The sequence below is a fragment of the Antedon bifida genome, chromosome 4 (assembly GCF_963402885.1).
Source record: "Antedon bifida chromosome 4, ecAntBifi1.1, whole genome shotgun sequence".
Taxonomy (NCBI): Eukaryota; Metazoa; Echinodermata; class Crinoidea; order Comatulida; family Antedonidae; genus Antedon; species Antedon bifida.
The window spans coordinates 782,683-798,740 of NC_136229.1; the positions used below are offsets into that span (position 1 = coordinate 782,683).

Here is a 16,058-nt window from a genome sequence, read left to right on the forward strand (position 1 = left end):
AAAGTTTGATAGTGTAGACAGAGCTTTAGTAGCATTGTTTGTGTAAAAGGAATAAAAAAAAGCACACTGACCTAAATATCGGTTAAATTATTTAACACATTGAAAAAGAGAAACAGTCATTATAAAAAAATATATAACTTTTAGCAATGTATGTGGATTAAATAAATGAATGTTACCTATTTGACATGTTGGTCCAATCCATCCCAGCTGACATGAACATGAGTATGTTAGCTGGATGTTATCTGGGAAACACACGCCCTCATTCTCACATGGGTTATTGTAGCAAAATACAGACTGGTTACAAGTTGTACCTGTATAGGGCTAAAGAGACAAAACACAAATTGTAATAAAAATTACTACTGTACACTAACTCTTTAAAGACACTTTTGTAGTAATTGTGTTTTTGGAAAGAGTCGACTGTATGTGTAAGCAGGCTCCCGTGGACTCTAGAGCATATATCGTCATAGTCTAGAATCTAGACAGAGTTTTGACTTAATATTAGTAAAAAGATAAATATTTTGGCACATACATTTAATATTTATACTTGAGCTCTTAAACAAAAAATGAAAAACAACTACTGTAGTGGACTAACATAAAAGGACAATAACTACAGGCTTGTAACTAATATTGTAATAGAAAAAAAGATTGTCATTTGGTTTTGCCTAAATCATAAGCTACATACAATGAACTTAATGTTTCATCATATTCACTGAACACTTTTAAAAATAAAATAAATTATTATTTGTCATCCTTTGAATTATTTATCATTCTTTAATACTTTTGGTATTGAAACTGTATATAAAAACCCTGAATTTGTGGACATCTTTTTGTTAGAGATGATAACATAATTTATTTCTAAATATTGATCTTTATATTAAATTAAACCTAATATTGATGATTACATGTTATGTATCACACTTTTATATATGGGATTCATTTGGAAATGATATACAGTATAAAAACCCTGAATTTTGTGGATATATTTTGTCGGCGATGATAACATAATTTATGTCTAAATATTGATCCCTAACATGATAGTGATTTGATTACATGGTTTAAGTATCACACTTTTATACTTGGGATTCATTGTAATGAAGAGAATTGAATTGTAAATGTCATTACTGTTTTTACAACATACATAATATACATTCCAAGTATGCATCATCAGTGTAGTTATTTCATTTATAGCCATATGTTGAGGTGATTTATTGTAAAAGGTAATTTACCATAGAAAAACATTCCTTGAAATGTTTAATGAGGGAGAAGTTCTAGGAAGCAATCAATTGATGAATAATACATGATTTAACATCAAAGTGAGAATGATTAAAATCTGGATGTATTTATAGCGCATGGTGCTATTGTAAGCAATCTTGTGGGACAAATTGATTGGAAAGCAAGGCAATACTTGATCATTTATATGGAAAAAAAGATGAAAACTTTCATTTCATTTAAAAAGATACAGTAGTCAAGATTTAGGTGGTGATTTTATCATCTTGGACTTTCATTTTCATAAATTTTAAATATTAAATTTAAACATATTTGATATTTCATTCTATGTTCTTTGGAGAATGAGACTGTATATTTCATTTTCATTATTAAAAGTTAGATATCATAAAGCGAAAAAACAAAAACTACTTTATATTAATTACATATTACATAATATTCCTGAAGTAAATAAAGTCAAATAAAGTTTGAAATATAGAATCTTTTCGTCACTTTTCACTCATTGGAGTTGTGTTTAACATCATATATCAATTAAAAAAGTAAACACCACACAATCATCAAGAACTATTAAACTCACATAAGAACAGAAACAGTGGAATTCCCAAGGTGATTCAGCAAACTCTGATTCACATTGTCCATTGTTTTTGCACACGTTATATCCACAGCCTGTACCATCGCAGTCTAACACATTCCTGCCATCTTTAGCACCTGAAGAATTTAAATAAATCATTTTAATTCAACAAACATTTTTTATTGACAATTCTCCACACGTAACATGTGTCAAAGTATATTGATCGAAACGTTGAGAAACTCAACAGTTCTTGTCAGAACTAAATATATGTGGTGTATCACAAACTTTATACCAACATACCATCAAACAATATATTAATATTATATTAAACAAGTTCAAAAACATCATACACATTGTATGTGTAGAAGGAAGCCTAAACAAGTTTTAAGAACAAAAACCTAAGGCTCTGTCTACACTATCAAACTAGTTTGTCAAAAAAAATGTGATGTGACCAAATAAGGTAGTGATATGCCCGTGATATGACATTATCGTGTTCATATATGGGCACATCACATTTTTTTCTCACATAAAGTTTGATAGTGTAGACAGAGCTTTACGCCTACGTCCTTGTGATTAATATTCTTGATAAAAGGCCAAACAAAAAATTATATAAAGTCAAGATATAACAAACCTGTTTTTGTGAGTAGCAACATCTCTCCATTAATAGTGACCTCTCGTATGCAACCTTTGAACCCTGTGGCACTGTCCTCAACTGCTAACCTATTGACCTCACTCAAATGAGGTACACCTCCAACGTAGAAATCAGTTGCAAGGTCCAAACCAATGAGTGTGGTAGACGCTCGCACTCGGAGCTCTTGATCCATGAATATCAAGAAACCATTTTGATTGGTTCGTCCAACTTGCACGCTGTACCATTGGTTGATATCAACACGCTGTTGACTTCTTATAATTGCAGGGACACCAATACCATCTATTGACAGAAGATGTTGATAACGTAAATTAACTCAGAAAATGCCTTGCATTTAGATAAACACAGTAATATCAAATTCATTTTAAGTAAACATAACTTTACTTTAGGACTTTACTTACTTAAATATAGGTATATCTTAAATTTATTTAATTAATAAAGTTTGACTTTGTCACCATTTTTTTAATCCTCCTTTTTCCTTCCTGTATTCATGTATTGAATTATACATTGGTGGTTAAATATATGTCAAGAATGGAATTGATAAAGCCATAAATACCTACCAAGAACATATCTAAACTCAACATATCTGTTATACAATGAGATAGATATGAAATCACCAGACTGGCTGGTATCATGTTGAGCTGCATAGAATAGAATGCCATTCTCATCGTCTGCTTTGAACTGCATTGTGATGTTTGTTGTTTGCCTGATGTCAACATTTTGTTGGAATGCCATGTAAGATGTAGTCTGGAACCTTGCATCACTGATTGTAAGATCTACACAAGTGTAATAAAAAAAAACAATTGTCAACTTATTTATTATTTTTTAAGTATCATTCAGTTAAAAACAAAATGCACCTTTTCCAAAATAAAAATGTCTATGCAATGAGCTTTGATCATTGGAAAGGCACTATTATATAATAAATTCTTTATTTTTCCACTTATCTTATAAAATATATAAAAGACCACCCTTTCACATTGTCTGAAGTTTAAACACAACAGGACGCACACATCATACAAAACACATGTATTGATGTGCTAGAGTTTTGCTAGGCAATGTCAACTCAGATCCAATCCAATAAAAGGTAATGTAAGTTCATAGGATAAATACACATTGTACAACCAGCCAAGTATACCTTGATCACAAAATTCCCCATATTTTCCAAGTGGGCAGTTACATGTGTAGTTAGTGTTGGTCAGTGTGCACTCTGACCCAAGAGCACACCTAGGGAGTGGATCATGTTGAAGGTCACAGGCATTGACCTCATTGGCACAATATTGACCTTTCCAGCCATCTGTACAATCACACCTGAAACAAATTATTTTACAGTTTTAACCAAAATTTAACTTCATCAAAATCAAACGAAAACAGAATAAATTAATAACAAAAATAATTAATAATAAAAATAAATATATATAGTCGATCTATATTTAGTTTTTTTCTTTTTAAATGTTTTCCTGAAGGAATTGTTCATTCATACCAGACAGTTATACTCAGGACCAAAATGGATACAGTACTAAAACTAAAACTGGTGACTTACTGAAATGTTGCGCCAAGGTCAACACAAGTAGCACCATTTAAGCATGTAACCAGATTGCACTCAGACATACCACACTGGCCAACATTTAAACCAGCATCTACATGCCCACTTGGGCTACCAGGGGCTACAAAAGTATCATACTGTCCAGATTTGATTTCAACATCATAAAGACAACCTGTAAAAAAACAACAGTTTTAGTTCATGTTCATAAAGACTACTCTTAAGCTCTGTCTACACTATCAAACAAGTGTGATATACCCAAATATGTTAGTGATATGACATCATCATGTCCATATATGGGCACATAACATTCTTATGTTATCATTGGTGTGCAACAGCAAAAATGTTCTATCTAAATGTCAAAGAGGGATCGCATAATGCAGGCACCACTTTATTGCTAGGATCCACCACATCAAATCAAAAGCAACTTCCATTAGGTTTTAAATTTAAAAATTCCTAAATACCTCTAAAGCCATCTTGATAGTCCACTGGTAGTAACTGGAGTTCATAAACATCATAGCCACCAACAAACAAATCTTTGAATGAATTAAGGCCAATAAGAGGTCCACTGGTACGTGCAGTTACATTGATTTGATTATCAACCTAGAAAAAAGTGACATACACAATGATTTGGTAAATTTAAATTACCATACTAAAAATAATTATTAAATATAAAAATATTAATATATCATGGTCATTTCTCAATATGATGGTGGAAATTTAAATCATTAATTTATCGACATTTTTATTCTAAGATCAAAATAAAACATATCATTGAAACATGTACAATACAATAAGCATGATAATGGAATGGGATACAAAATAAACACAAGTGCTTTAAACAGCAACATCATTTAATACCTTAAGCCAGCCATCTCTCTGGAATCTTCCAATCTGAACCTCATGTGTGGTACTACTGTCAATACGTGATGGGCTTCTTAGCACTGCTTCTCCTAAAACAAGAAAAACTAATTTATAAAGTAATCTCATTGGCTGTAATTAACTTGTTGTGTCTCTTTATTTAGGGTCTCTTTTTATGGCTTTAATTGCAACAGTTAGTTGACGCATAAAAAAAAAAAAAACAGATGGTGTTTTTCTTGGAACTGTCTTGACAACATTTTTCAACAATCATTATCATGCTCTGATCTTCACAAAGTAAGAGCACTATATAAATGTTGATAATAATACTTTGACCTTTAACACTTACCTGACCCTAGGTCAAACCTAAATGTGACATAACCATCTTCTAAACCTAATGACAAGTAATCACTTCCATTTCTTCCTTCTCCTAAAAAAAAAAAAAAATCAAAACCCAATTTTTAATTGACTCTTTAAAAGGTTTGTCACAAAGATTATTTATTTACTCTTAATATAGTACTGTAAATACAAATGTTGTAAAAAATAATATTATCAAGTAATATATGAGAAACTTTCTACAAATTTACATTTAATAACAGTCACGTAATTCTCCATACTGTATCTTATTGTGTGATACAGTGATCACAACATTGAATCATGGGAATTATTTTTCAATTTAGGTCACAGTAAAAACAAATATCACATGTATCATATATTACACTTTATTTAAGATTTTGCCTGTGATACTGCCCTAATGTATATATTTAGGTAGATACACTACTGAACTGATGTACTGAAATATTATGTGTTATGTATTTATATGTACCTTTTTGTCCTGAAAACAACATCAATGAACTCTGTAATGTTTGATCGTCTACAGGAACAAAATACAACTTGATTTCCAAAATAAAGTTCCAGTTTAAAGCTCTTGCATAACGTATATATGATGAGTAGCCATAAGATAGTCCTGAATAGCTGGGTCTTGAGATTGACAAAGCTGCATAATGTAAAGTGTATAAATAAATTAGCTTTCTTGTAGCAACTACATATATGTTTCTTCTTTGGCATATGATATTTGTTTTGTACATATTTTAAATACGCTGGGTAGTTGCATTGGGGTTGCTTAAGCTCTGGGGCCCCTGAGTTTAGTCAGTGAGCACTCATAGTCGAAACACCACTGAGGACAACAATAATTATTCTTGGCACATAACACACTCAATAAATACATGATGTGCCCAAATATGGTAGTGATATGCCCAAATATGGTAGTGATATGCCCAAATATGGTAGTGATATGACATCATCATGTCTATATATGGGCACATCACATTTTTTTTGTCAAATAAAGTTTGATAGTGTAGACAGAGCTTTACACTCTCAATATATACATAATTCAAAGTGAGTGACTCCTTACCATTTTCACATAGTAAACCCTCCCTGCCATAAGGACAGAGACACACAAAGCTAGCCTGTTCCCATCTGGACACACATGTGGATCCAAACTCACAAGGGTCTCCATTGCAATAATCCACTCGCTGTTCACAGAATTCACCAACATAGTTATCAGGACAGAGGCAATACCAATCTATGGCATTATCAGGCCTGTGAAGTTAAAAGAACTGATTAAAGTAATGAATTGTACAAATTTAAGAAGCTGCCAAGATGAATTAAGATAAATTTATAATGAACCCTTATTTTCTTCAGTTTTGCTTTAAATTGTGCTTATGTTTTTATACATTTTGGCTCTGATGCTTTACCTGCAATAAATCCCAGCATACCTTTATTGAGTTTGAACATAACAAGTACCAAGTAATCACTTTTATCTTAACACATGAGTTAAGTTAACCATGGTTTGCAGTTTCATCATTTCAAAATACAACATTTCAAAGAGGTTACTACTTACATGACACACGTTCCACTATTCTCGCAAGGTGCGTATGTACAAGGAGCCACCTCACACTCCCCCACATTCTGACCATTCAGTGCGTCGTCAAACACTGCGTACTCAATGTCATTGACCTGTAGATGGCGAATGCATCCAGTAAACCAGACAATTGGGGCAGAAGCTGCTGCAGGAGTCACATTGGTTGGTAGACCTCCGAGGTACAGGAACCCATATGTGACAGAATGGAATACTGTGTACAGTGACTGAGTGATGGCAAGTTGATTGTTGATGGTCAGAGAAGCTGAGCAGAAGCCTCCGAAGAAACCAGTCGGCCGAGCTTGACTATTAAAAGAAAAAAATCATTCAAAGTGTGATGTGCTCATATATGGTAGTGCTATGCCCAAATATGGTAGTGATATGACATCATCATGTCCATATTTGGACACATCACATTTTGTTGTCACATAAAGTTTGATAGTGTAGACAGAGCTTAAGGAAAAATCGCACATGAATACAACCACTGGTCTTTAATTAGTCTATACTCAAGAAAATAAAAGTCTAAAAAAACACTGACCTGATTAACACCTGCACAAGTTCATCATTATTGACCAACTCGGACGACTGAATGGTCAACAACATTCCTGGGCCACATGTCGCTTCATAAACAAGTCTACCGCCCTCTAAGTACAGATGAACGAAATCTCTTGTAGGAATTTGGGTGGTAGCATACAGTATTGTACCTTCCAATGAGACGGTCTTGATAGACACAAAGATTTCATTGGTCACTGACGAAGAGAAGTCCAACTGAGCATGCTCCAGGTAGCTATCACCATTAAACGACGGGAAGTAAATATTCAATTCTGAAATACAATAAATAATAATTAAGTTTTGTTTTAATTCTTAGAAAATACCACAAATTAATTTATTAAACGCAACTCTCCCAATACCAGACACCATAAGGCTGACCTAATATGTGTGCTTTCCAGAAATCTTGTTTTTCTGAATGTGTTTTTAATGGTAAAAAAGAATTTAGGACATTTTAGACTTTTAAAAAAATCTAATTTTGGGAGATTTTCTAGTTTCCAGAGAGTCGGGTATTGGGAGAGTTGACTGTATATCTAAAGCTCTGTCTAAATGCACTATCAAACTAAATTGACAAAAAAAGTGTGACATGCCCAAATATGGTGGTAGTGATATGACATCATCATGTCCATATATGGGCACATCACATTTTTTGTCACATAAATTTGATAGTGTAAACAGAGCTTTTAGATTCTATACTATACAATCTGCTTACCAGTTTCACAGAATTGTCCAGTAAATCTGAATGAACATGTGCATTGGAATCCAATCCTTCCATCTGACATTACATCTTCACAAGTACCACCATTCAGACAAGAGATATCAGAACAAGTCAATGATGGGGATGTGGTAGAAGGCATCAAAGTAGTCATCTGGTCTGGTTCCGTTGTAAGAGAAGATGTTGTCATGTCTGGTAAGGTCGTTAGATCTGGTTTAGATGTTACATCTGGTGTGGTTGTAAAATCTGATGGAGTTGTTCCTGAAGTGGTTGACCTTTGTGTGGTTGAACTTTGAGTGCCTGAACTTTGTGTGGTTGACCTTTGTGTGGTAATAACAACTTCTTCAGTTGTTGATGGTGGTTCTGGTGGTGTCACTGAATCAGTTGTTGGAGATGATGCCATCTCATCAGATGTCGGAGAAGGTTCAGTTTCTGTTGTGGGTGAGGTCTCCGATGTGGTAATAGGATCAGTTGTTTCCAATACTGGTGTTGTTGGCTCATTTGTTGTCAGAGGTTTTGTTGTCTCCGGAGTACTTGTTGGTGTAGTGATAATTGGAGATATGGATGCTGTTGGAGTCATTTGATCTGGTTCCATCGATGAAGACATGATAGTGGTATATGATTGTGTTGGTATGATGGGAATTGTTGATGGTAATGATGATGATAATGATGATAATGATGATGAATATGATAGTGATGATGTTGGCAACATCACTGAAATGCTAGATGATGGAATCAAAGAAAATGGCTGCGACAAAGTTGTAAATGCAACTGAAGATGGAGATAATGTTGGAGTGACCTCAGCACTCTGACTAATTGCTGGTGTTAGCATGAAAGATGGAGTTGGCTGGATGCTCAGATCAGATTGCAAACTGGATTCTAAAAAACAAAACAATTAGAAAGTTAATAAAAAGATAAATTCAATCCTACGAATTCACTATAATATTATGAAGTTACTATCACCATAATTAATGTGTTACCAAAACCATAACACCAAAATCTAAAAAGTATATATTAAATCACCACCTAAATATAAAAAAAAATGGAAAAAAACTGAGGTAGATATGTTTATACATGTACCTTACTGGATACAGTACCTTAAGCATGTAAAAAAATTAAAATGAATTTAACAAACAAATATATAAGACATTTTACACTGTATTTGTACTTGTATAATCCTATAGGACCAAAATTTAGTAAAAGTAAAAGCTAAGCATGGGATTATACTTTGAATGCATTAACAATGGTTGTCAGCTGGAATCTAGTCTAAATTAGTGGGTGGGATTATATTCGAGTATGTGATTATACTAGCTGAAATACAGAATAAACAATATATATAATTCATTCATATAATATTATTAGTAATACAAGCATACCTTCTATACTGCTGACTACAGGTGACTCTGTCATACCAACTAACATGCTCTGAGAAGAAGTAAGACTTAAGAATTGTGTGGTTATTTCACTTCTTCCACGGGAGGGTGTGATTTGAATTGTTTCAATGAATGGTGTAGTGGTATCTATTGATATCCGAGGATATTCAGATTGTGTTGGTGAAATTTCTATGGATGATGTCAGATTCTGTATTAATGATGTCACAGTTTCTGTAGATGCTACCACAGTTTGTATTGATGATGTCATAGTTTCTGTTGATGATGTCACAGTTTCTGTGGATGCTACCACAGTTTGTATTGATGATGTCATAGTTTCTGTTGATGATGTCACAGTTTCTGTGGATGCTACCACAGTTTGTATTGATGTCATAGTTTCTGTTGATGATGTCACAGTTTCTGTGGATGCTACCACAGTTTGTATTGATGATGTCATAGTTTCTGTTGATGATTTCATCGTTTGCATAGATGAAGTAGCTGCTGATGAAGACAATGTTTGCATTGATATTGGAGATGGTGTTAATGACATCACATAATCTGTTGATGATGTCAAAGTTTCTGTTGATGATGTCATATATTGGGTTGATGAAGTCAACGTTTGCATAGATGAAATAGCTGATGATAAAGACACAGTTTGCATTAATGAGGGAGATGGTGTTAATGACATCACATCATCTGTTGATGATGTCACAGTTTCTGTTGATGTTATCATTTGTGTATACATTAATGAGGTGTACACCGAAGAAATCAATGGTGTTCCAATACTAGTAACAAGACTTGGTGTAATTGGTGCACTAGTATATAATGACAATGATGGAGACAACATGGCAATACTTTCAGATGAACTAGACTCTAATATAGGATAATCTGACAGGTCTGTGAGTGTAGGTGATATTGCATTTTGAGTAGAATATAATGTCATAAATTCTGAAGCAGTGCTAACCAATGATGATGTTTCAAATCTGGATAAAATGCTGGTCTCTTGCAATATTTCAGAAGATATTGTTTCTAGCGATGTCGCTTCAGATGAAGGTGATGATATTGAAGGCAAACCGATGGTATCTGATTGGATTGTCACTATTGGTAATGATGATGATAATGTAGGTGACAAGCCAGAAGGGTTTTCTGATAATGTGGATGTAACTTCAACTGTGGTGAAATCCAGAGTATATGATGTCAGTATTGATGTTGAAGGTTGAAGCGTGGAGACGATGTCATACAAAGTGCTTATCATTAAGATAGTGGTTAATGAAATATCTGATGACAATACTATTACAGATGGCTCATCAGATGATAACAAAGCCTCTGACGAAACCATTGTCATCTCCTCTGATGTTGCCAAACTAGTCATTACTACTGTGGTTTCTATCCCACTATCCACTAATCCTGACGATAGCATAGAGCTTACACTGAACTCTGACGAAGCCAGTACTGATGAAACGAATTGTTGAGATGAGAATGGTTGTTGTCCTGCACTACTAGATAACATTTCAGATATCAGTGTACTTGGTGTTACATCAACTGTTGAGGATGACAGCAACAACACAGAGGTCGATCCGAGGTCACTTTCAGGCATGGAAGAGGTCAGTGATGATGTCATCAATGATATTTCTGGTTGAGAAGTAAAGAGGAGTGATGGAGAACTTGATGCAGACGTCAAATATAAACGAGTGCTTGCTTCTTCAGAAGATGATAAAATTGATGAAATTGTTGATGAAATTGATGATGATGCTCTTGACAACAAAGTTGATGGATCTATTGATAATGTGGATAAAGTTTCTGAAATTGTTTGGGATATTGATGGTGCAAATGATGTTGTGTAGTTTATAGACAAAGCTTCACTAGTAAAAACTGACACTGTTGCAGTACTTGACAAAATATCAGAAGTGATAAGAGAAAATGAATGTGAAGAAAAAACATTTTGTGATGATCCATATAAGGAGGTTAGCATGCTCGTTACCGGGGTGATAAAAGCAGAGGGGGTGGGGCTGAATGATAGAATACCTGATGTTGATAAAACCACTTGGTTTGATGTTGATAAAACCACTTGGTCCGATGTTGATAAAACCACTTGGTCCGATGTTGACAGAACCATCTTAGTGGAATTCACCACAGGTGTCAATGATAGAATTCCTGATGTTGATAAAACCACTTGGTTTGATGTTGATAAAACCACTTGGTCTGATGTTGATAAAATCACTTGGTCTGATGTTGATAAAACCACTTGGTCTGATGTTGACAGAACCATCTCTGTAGAAGTCATCACAGGTGTCACTGTGAATAGCAATACTTCACAGTTTTCTCCACTGTAACCATTTGAACATAAACAGTTATAATTTGTTGCAGACACAGTGGATATCCCAGTACATAATCCACCATTCTGGCATGGAAAACTCAAACATGGATTCTCATTCTGGCAGACATTCCCTATAAAGCTGTCATCCTGACACAGACATTGGAACCCACCAGATGCAAGCTCCTGGCACAGTCCATTATTCAAGCAGGGGTTACTATCACATTCATTGATATCAACCTGACAGTGAATGCCTTCAAAGCCTGATGTACAGTTACATGTATAACCATTGATAAGGTCAACGCACTCTGCATTATTCTGACACGGAGATGATTGACACTCATCAATGTTTATCCCACAATTTCCTCCTTGGTAACCAGGGAAACAGAAGCAGGTGTAACCATCACCTGGGTCGTTTTGGATGCAGACTGCACCATTTAAACATGGGGTTGATTGGCATTCATTTACATCTTCATCACATATAGTTCCTGTCCAACCTGTTAGGGGAAAAAAGGTGTAGTTTATTCAATTCAATTTATTTGTTACCAATGCCATCAAGGGCAAATATCCGTATCAACATATAATACAATATAAATACATATTAGAAAAAAAACAATAATTTACAATTGAGTGCAATTTTAATATCATCCGGGGGTAATATTGACCCGTAACTTCAAATTGCATGCATCATTTAGATCAACCTCACAGTGGTTATTTTCAGTGAATGACTGATGAAATAATCTTAATAATAATAATAATAATTTTATTTTGAATATTTCTTGCTTTTTTAACTCAGACTTATTAATTTAATATCTCTTACCCTGAATACAGGAACAACTGAATGCATTGACTTCATTTTGGCATAACCCAGAATTCTGGCACGGATTACTAGCGCACTCATCACCATCAGTCTCACATAAATCACCCTCATATCCTGGTACACAGCTAAGAAAAAAGCAGAACATTATCACTGATCAAAAGGGAGAGAGAACAGAGCAATGTAACAGAAAACTATATCTTTGATGAGATATGACCCATGCATTGTATTTAACAAAACTGTGTAAACTGAATAAAATGAGGAAGCCTGGCCCAATGTCTATACACATTATGAATTAACATACAAAACTAGTTAATGTTTGTCGCCAATTTAAAGTTTTCTTATGTTGTTGAACTTACCTGCAAGTAAAGGTCAAACCAGGACCATCAACACATGTTGCATTGTTCTGACATTCAGATATGTTACTATAGTTACACACATCTATATCGAGCTCACAATTGGTTCCTATTAAACATAAATTTTAATATTAGAATCTAAAAATAATTTACTTATTTAATTATGACATTGTGTATTTGTTGTTTCAAATGAAATTTCACATCATTAACCTTGATATCCTTCAAGACAAAGGCACTGATAATCATTGATGAGGTCAATACAGGTCGCACCATTCTGACACGCGAGGGCGCTGCATTCATCAATGTCTTCAGTACAGTTGATGCCTTGAAAACCAGGCTGGCAGTTGCACATATATCCATTAACAACATCAACACATCTATAAAAGAAATAAACATATAATATAATAATAATAATAATATATAATTCCAACTATTGGGATAAAACAAAAGGATGCATCACTGACTAAATTAACACACCTGTAATAATAGATATACATTTTATTTATGGTGATATTTTCAACTCTATAACACCCTAAATACATTCCTGTCATTTGATTAGACGTTTATGGGTCACATGGTGTGCAATAGTTTTCATTATTTGTACCATTTCACTCATAAACATTTGTTATTTTTATACTATAAGGCTTAAACAAGGATGGATCACTGACAGAATTAACACACTTCTCTAACAGATAAAATGTTTATTTAAGGAGATAAATTAAAGAGAAATAAATACTTACGTTCCATTGTTACAGGGAAATGGAACACAATCATTTATATTATTTTCACAATTGTCACCATCAAAGCCAGTCATACAGTCACATGTATACCCATTAATGATGTCACGGCAAGTACCAGCATTACGACATGGTTGACTGAACAATTCACATTCGTTGATTTCTTCCTCACAATTTACACCTGAAAAGAATTAAAGTAGAATAAGTTCTTTATTCCCAATCTGTACAGTATGAGTGGAGTAAGAGGGTCAGCTGTCAGAATTTGTTCTCGGCATGACAAATGAAAAAAAACAACCCCACTCCTAAATACTTTGTTTATGTAGAGCATCTTATGTAATGTTTGTCTTGTGAACAGGATTACTACCTTTGATAATGATATTGAATGAACTCATGGCTATCCTTGGACATACGCTTAAATTTAAAATAATAATACACACCAGAGATAGATAGATTTTTACTGTCCAAATAAACTGGAAATTGCATTGCTCACTTATCACAAAGACAGATATAAAAATATAGTATAAAAATATAGAATAAAAACCAACCTGAGTAGCCTGAATTACACTCGCATTCATAGGCACGTAGTACGTCATGACAAGTGGCGTTGTTCAAGCAAGGGTTTGATGCGCACTCATTGATGTCATCTGTACAGTTAGCACCATTCCAACCTTCTGTGCAAACACAAGTCACCCTGCAAATAACCAAAACAATTATTCTAACAAGTGTTTACTGTTTTACATATTTCTCAACATTGAAGTCATAGTTGCATCATAAATGTATTGAACTGAACAACCTTTTAAAGATGTACTGTACATACCCATTAATTCCATCAACACAAGTTCCACCATTGGCACAAGCACCTTCATAACAATCATTGATATTCAAATCACACTGGACACCTGTAAAACCAGGTGCACATGCACAGGTAAAACTGGCAATACCATCCAGGCATGTTCCATTGTTCATACAAGGGGTGGACAGGCATTCATTAATGTTGAGTTGACAATCTCTGCCAGTGAAACCTATTTGAGAAAAAATATTGGAAAACAAGATTAAGTATCTACTTAATATACCTGTCTTCCTAGTCTATAACAATTATCTTCTTCTTCTCTACATTTTAGTGGCATTTCTACACTATCAAACTAGTTTGACAAAAAAGTGTGATGTGCCCATATATGGTAGTGATGTGCACAAATATGGTAAGGGTATGACATCATCATGTCTATATATCACATTTTTTTGTCACATAAAGTTTGATAGTGTAGACAGAGATTTACATGTTTTCTACATTTAAATACATACTTTACTCAATTTGCTACAAACTTAAGTCTTACCTGGCATACACAAACAAGTGTAAGTACCATTACTAACAGTCTGACATGTACTGTTATTTTCACAAGGGTCGTTAGACTCCCAACATGGGTTGTATTCCACATCACATACATCTCCTATATAAAACGGCAAACACTCGCATACGTAGCCACCAATGAGGTCAACGCAAGAGGCGTTGTTTTGACATGGTGATGATTGACACTCGTCTATCTCTTCCTCACAGTTTCTACCAGTGTATCCATTTGTACAATTACACCTGAGAAAATGATTTAAATAATTTCATTTTTTTATTCATTGTTTAAAGAACAAGAAGAATTGAAGACAGACCACTCCATTTTGATATGGGGGTGATTTATCTTAACTAGACATAGATATACTTTATTGTCACATAATACTGTAAATATAAAATGGGAGACTCAGCTCCTCATTACAATCAAATTAAAACATCAATAAAAAACAGTAATACCTAAAAATACATATAAAAACATATAAAAAATTTACAATATAAAAAAGGTTAAAAAATAGTGTACATCACAATTGTTGTCATGATGACAATAAATAAATCTTAATTTTAAAAATAGAATAAACTTACTGATAGTCCAAGAACAAATCAAGACAGACCGCTCCATTTTGACACGGGGGTGGTTCACATTCATCAGTTTCTAGTTCACATAGGTCTCCTTCATATCCCTCAGTACATGCGCAACGGTAGGCCTCATTAAGATCTTCACATGTAGCATTGTTCTGAAGAAAAAAAATTAGAGTCAAACTCTCTTTATACTACTAGAGACCCTGGCCTGAAATCTCTGGTTTGTGCGTCGTGCATGTCGCACCATTGTAAATACCCTTGAGGGCATCGCATCTCCACTAATGCACTCCTGACGTTATTTGTATAATACCAACCTGACATGCATTATTAATACAATCATTGATAGGCAGGTTACAGTCTACTCCAGCCCAACCTGGTGCACATAGACAATCAAAGCTATTGACACCATCCACACAGAATCCATTACCACTACACGCATCAAAGGTACAATCATTAATGTTCAATTCACAGCGTGGACCTAAAATTAAGATAACAATATTAACAAAGATATAAATA

General features: G+C 34.1%; 1 protein-coding gene across 1 annotated transcript in view; it reads right to left on the reverse strand.

Moving 5' to 3' along the window:
- The window catches only part of LOC144841279 (uncharacterized), a 32,246-nt gene that overhangs the window by 6,184 nt on the left and 10,004 nt on the right, over window positions 1-16,058 (reverse strand). Inside the window, exons 19-42 of the mRNA XM_078697542.1 lie at window positions 15,857-16,020; window positions 15,546-15,697; window positions 14,956-15,209; window positions 14,439-14,643; window positions 14,167-14,312; window positions 13,625-13,802; window positions 13,095-13,261; window positions 12,888-12,993; window positions 12,532-12,656; window positions 9,404-12,208; window positions 8,025-8,906; window positions 7,302-7,587; window positions 6,746-7,069; window positions 6,218-6,444; window positions 5,669-5,839; window positions 5,192-5,272; window positions 4,846-4,937; window positions 4,449-4,587; window positions 3,985-4,159; window positions 3,580-3,752; window positions 3,005-3,220; window positions 2,427-2,726; window positions 1,802-1,932; window positions 177-321 (exon numbers count right to left, since the gene is read on the reverse strand). Coding sequence (XP_078553668.1) covers window positions 177-321; window positions 1,802-1,932; window positions 2,427-2,726; window positions 3,005-3,220; window positions 3,580-3,752; window positions 3,985-4,159; window positions 4,449-4,587; window positions 4,846-4,937; window positions 5,192-5,272; window positions 5,669-5,839; window positions 6,218-6,444; window positions 6,746-7,069; window positions 7,302-7,587; window positions 8,025-8,906; window positions 9,404-12,208; window positions 12,532-12,656; window positions 12,888-12,993; window positions 13,095-13,261; window positions 13,625-13,802; window positions 14,167-14,312; window positions 14,439-14,643; window positions 14,956-15,209; window positions 15,546-15,697; window positions 15,857-16,020 — 7,644 coding nt within the window. The remainder of the gene's footprint in view (window positions 1-176; window positions 322-1,801; window positions 1,933-2,426; window positions 2,727-3,004; window positions 3,221-3,579; window positions 3,753-3,984; window positions 4,160-4,448; window positions 4,588-4,845; window positions 4,938-5,191; window positions 5,273-5,668; window positions 5,840-6,217; window positions 6,445-6,745; window positions 7,070-7,301; window positions 7,588-8,024; window positions 8,907-9,403; window positions 12,209-12,531; window positions 12,657-12,887; window positions 12,994-13,094; window positions 13,262-13,624; window positions 13,803-14,166; window positions 14,313-14,438; window positions 14,644-14,955; window positions 15,210-15,545; window positions 15,698-15,856; window positions 16,021-16,058) is intronic.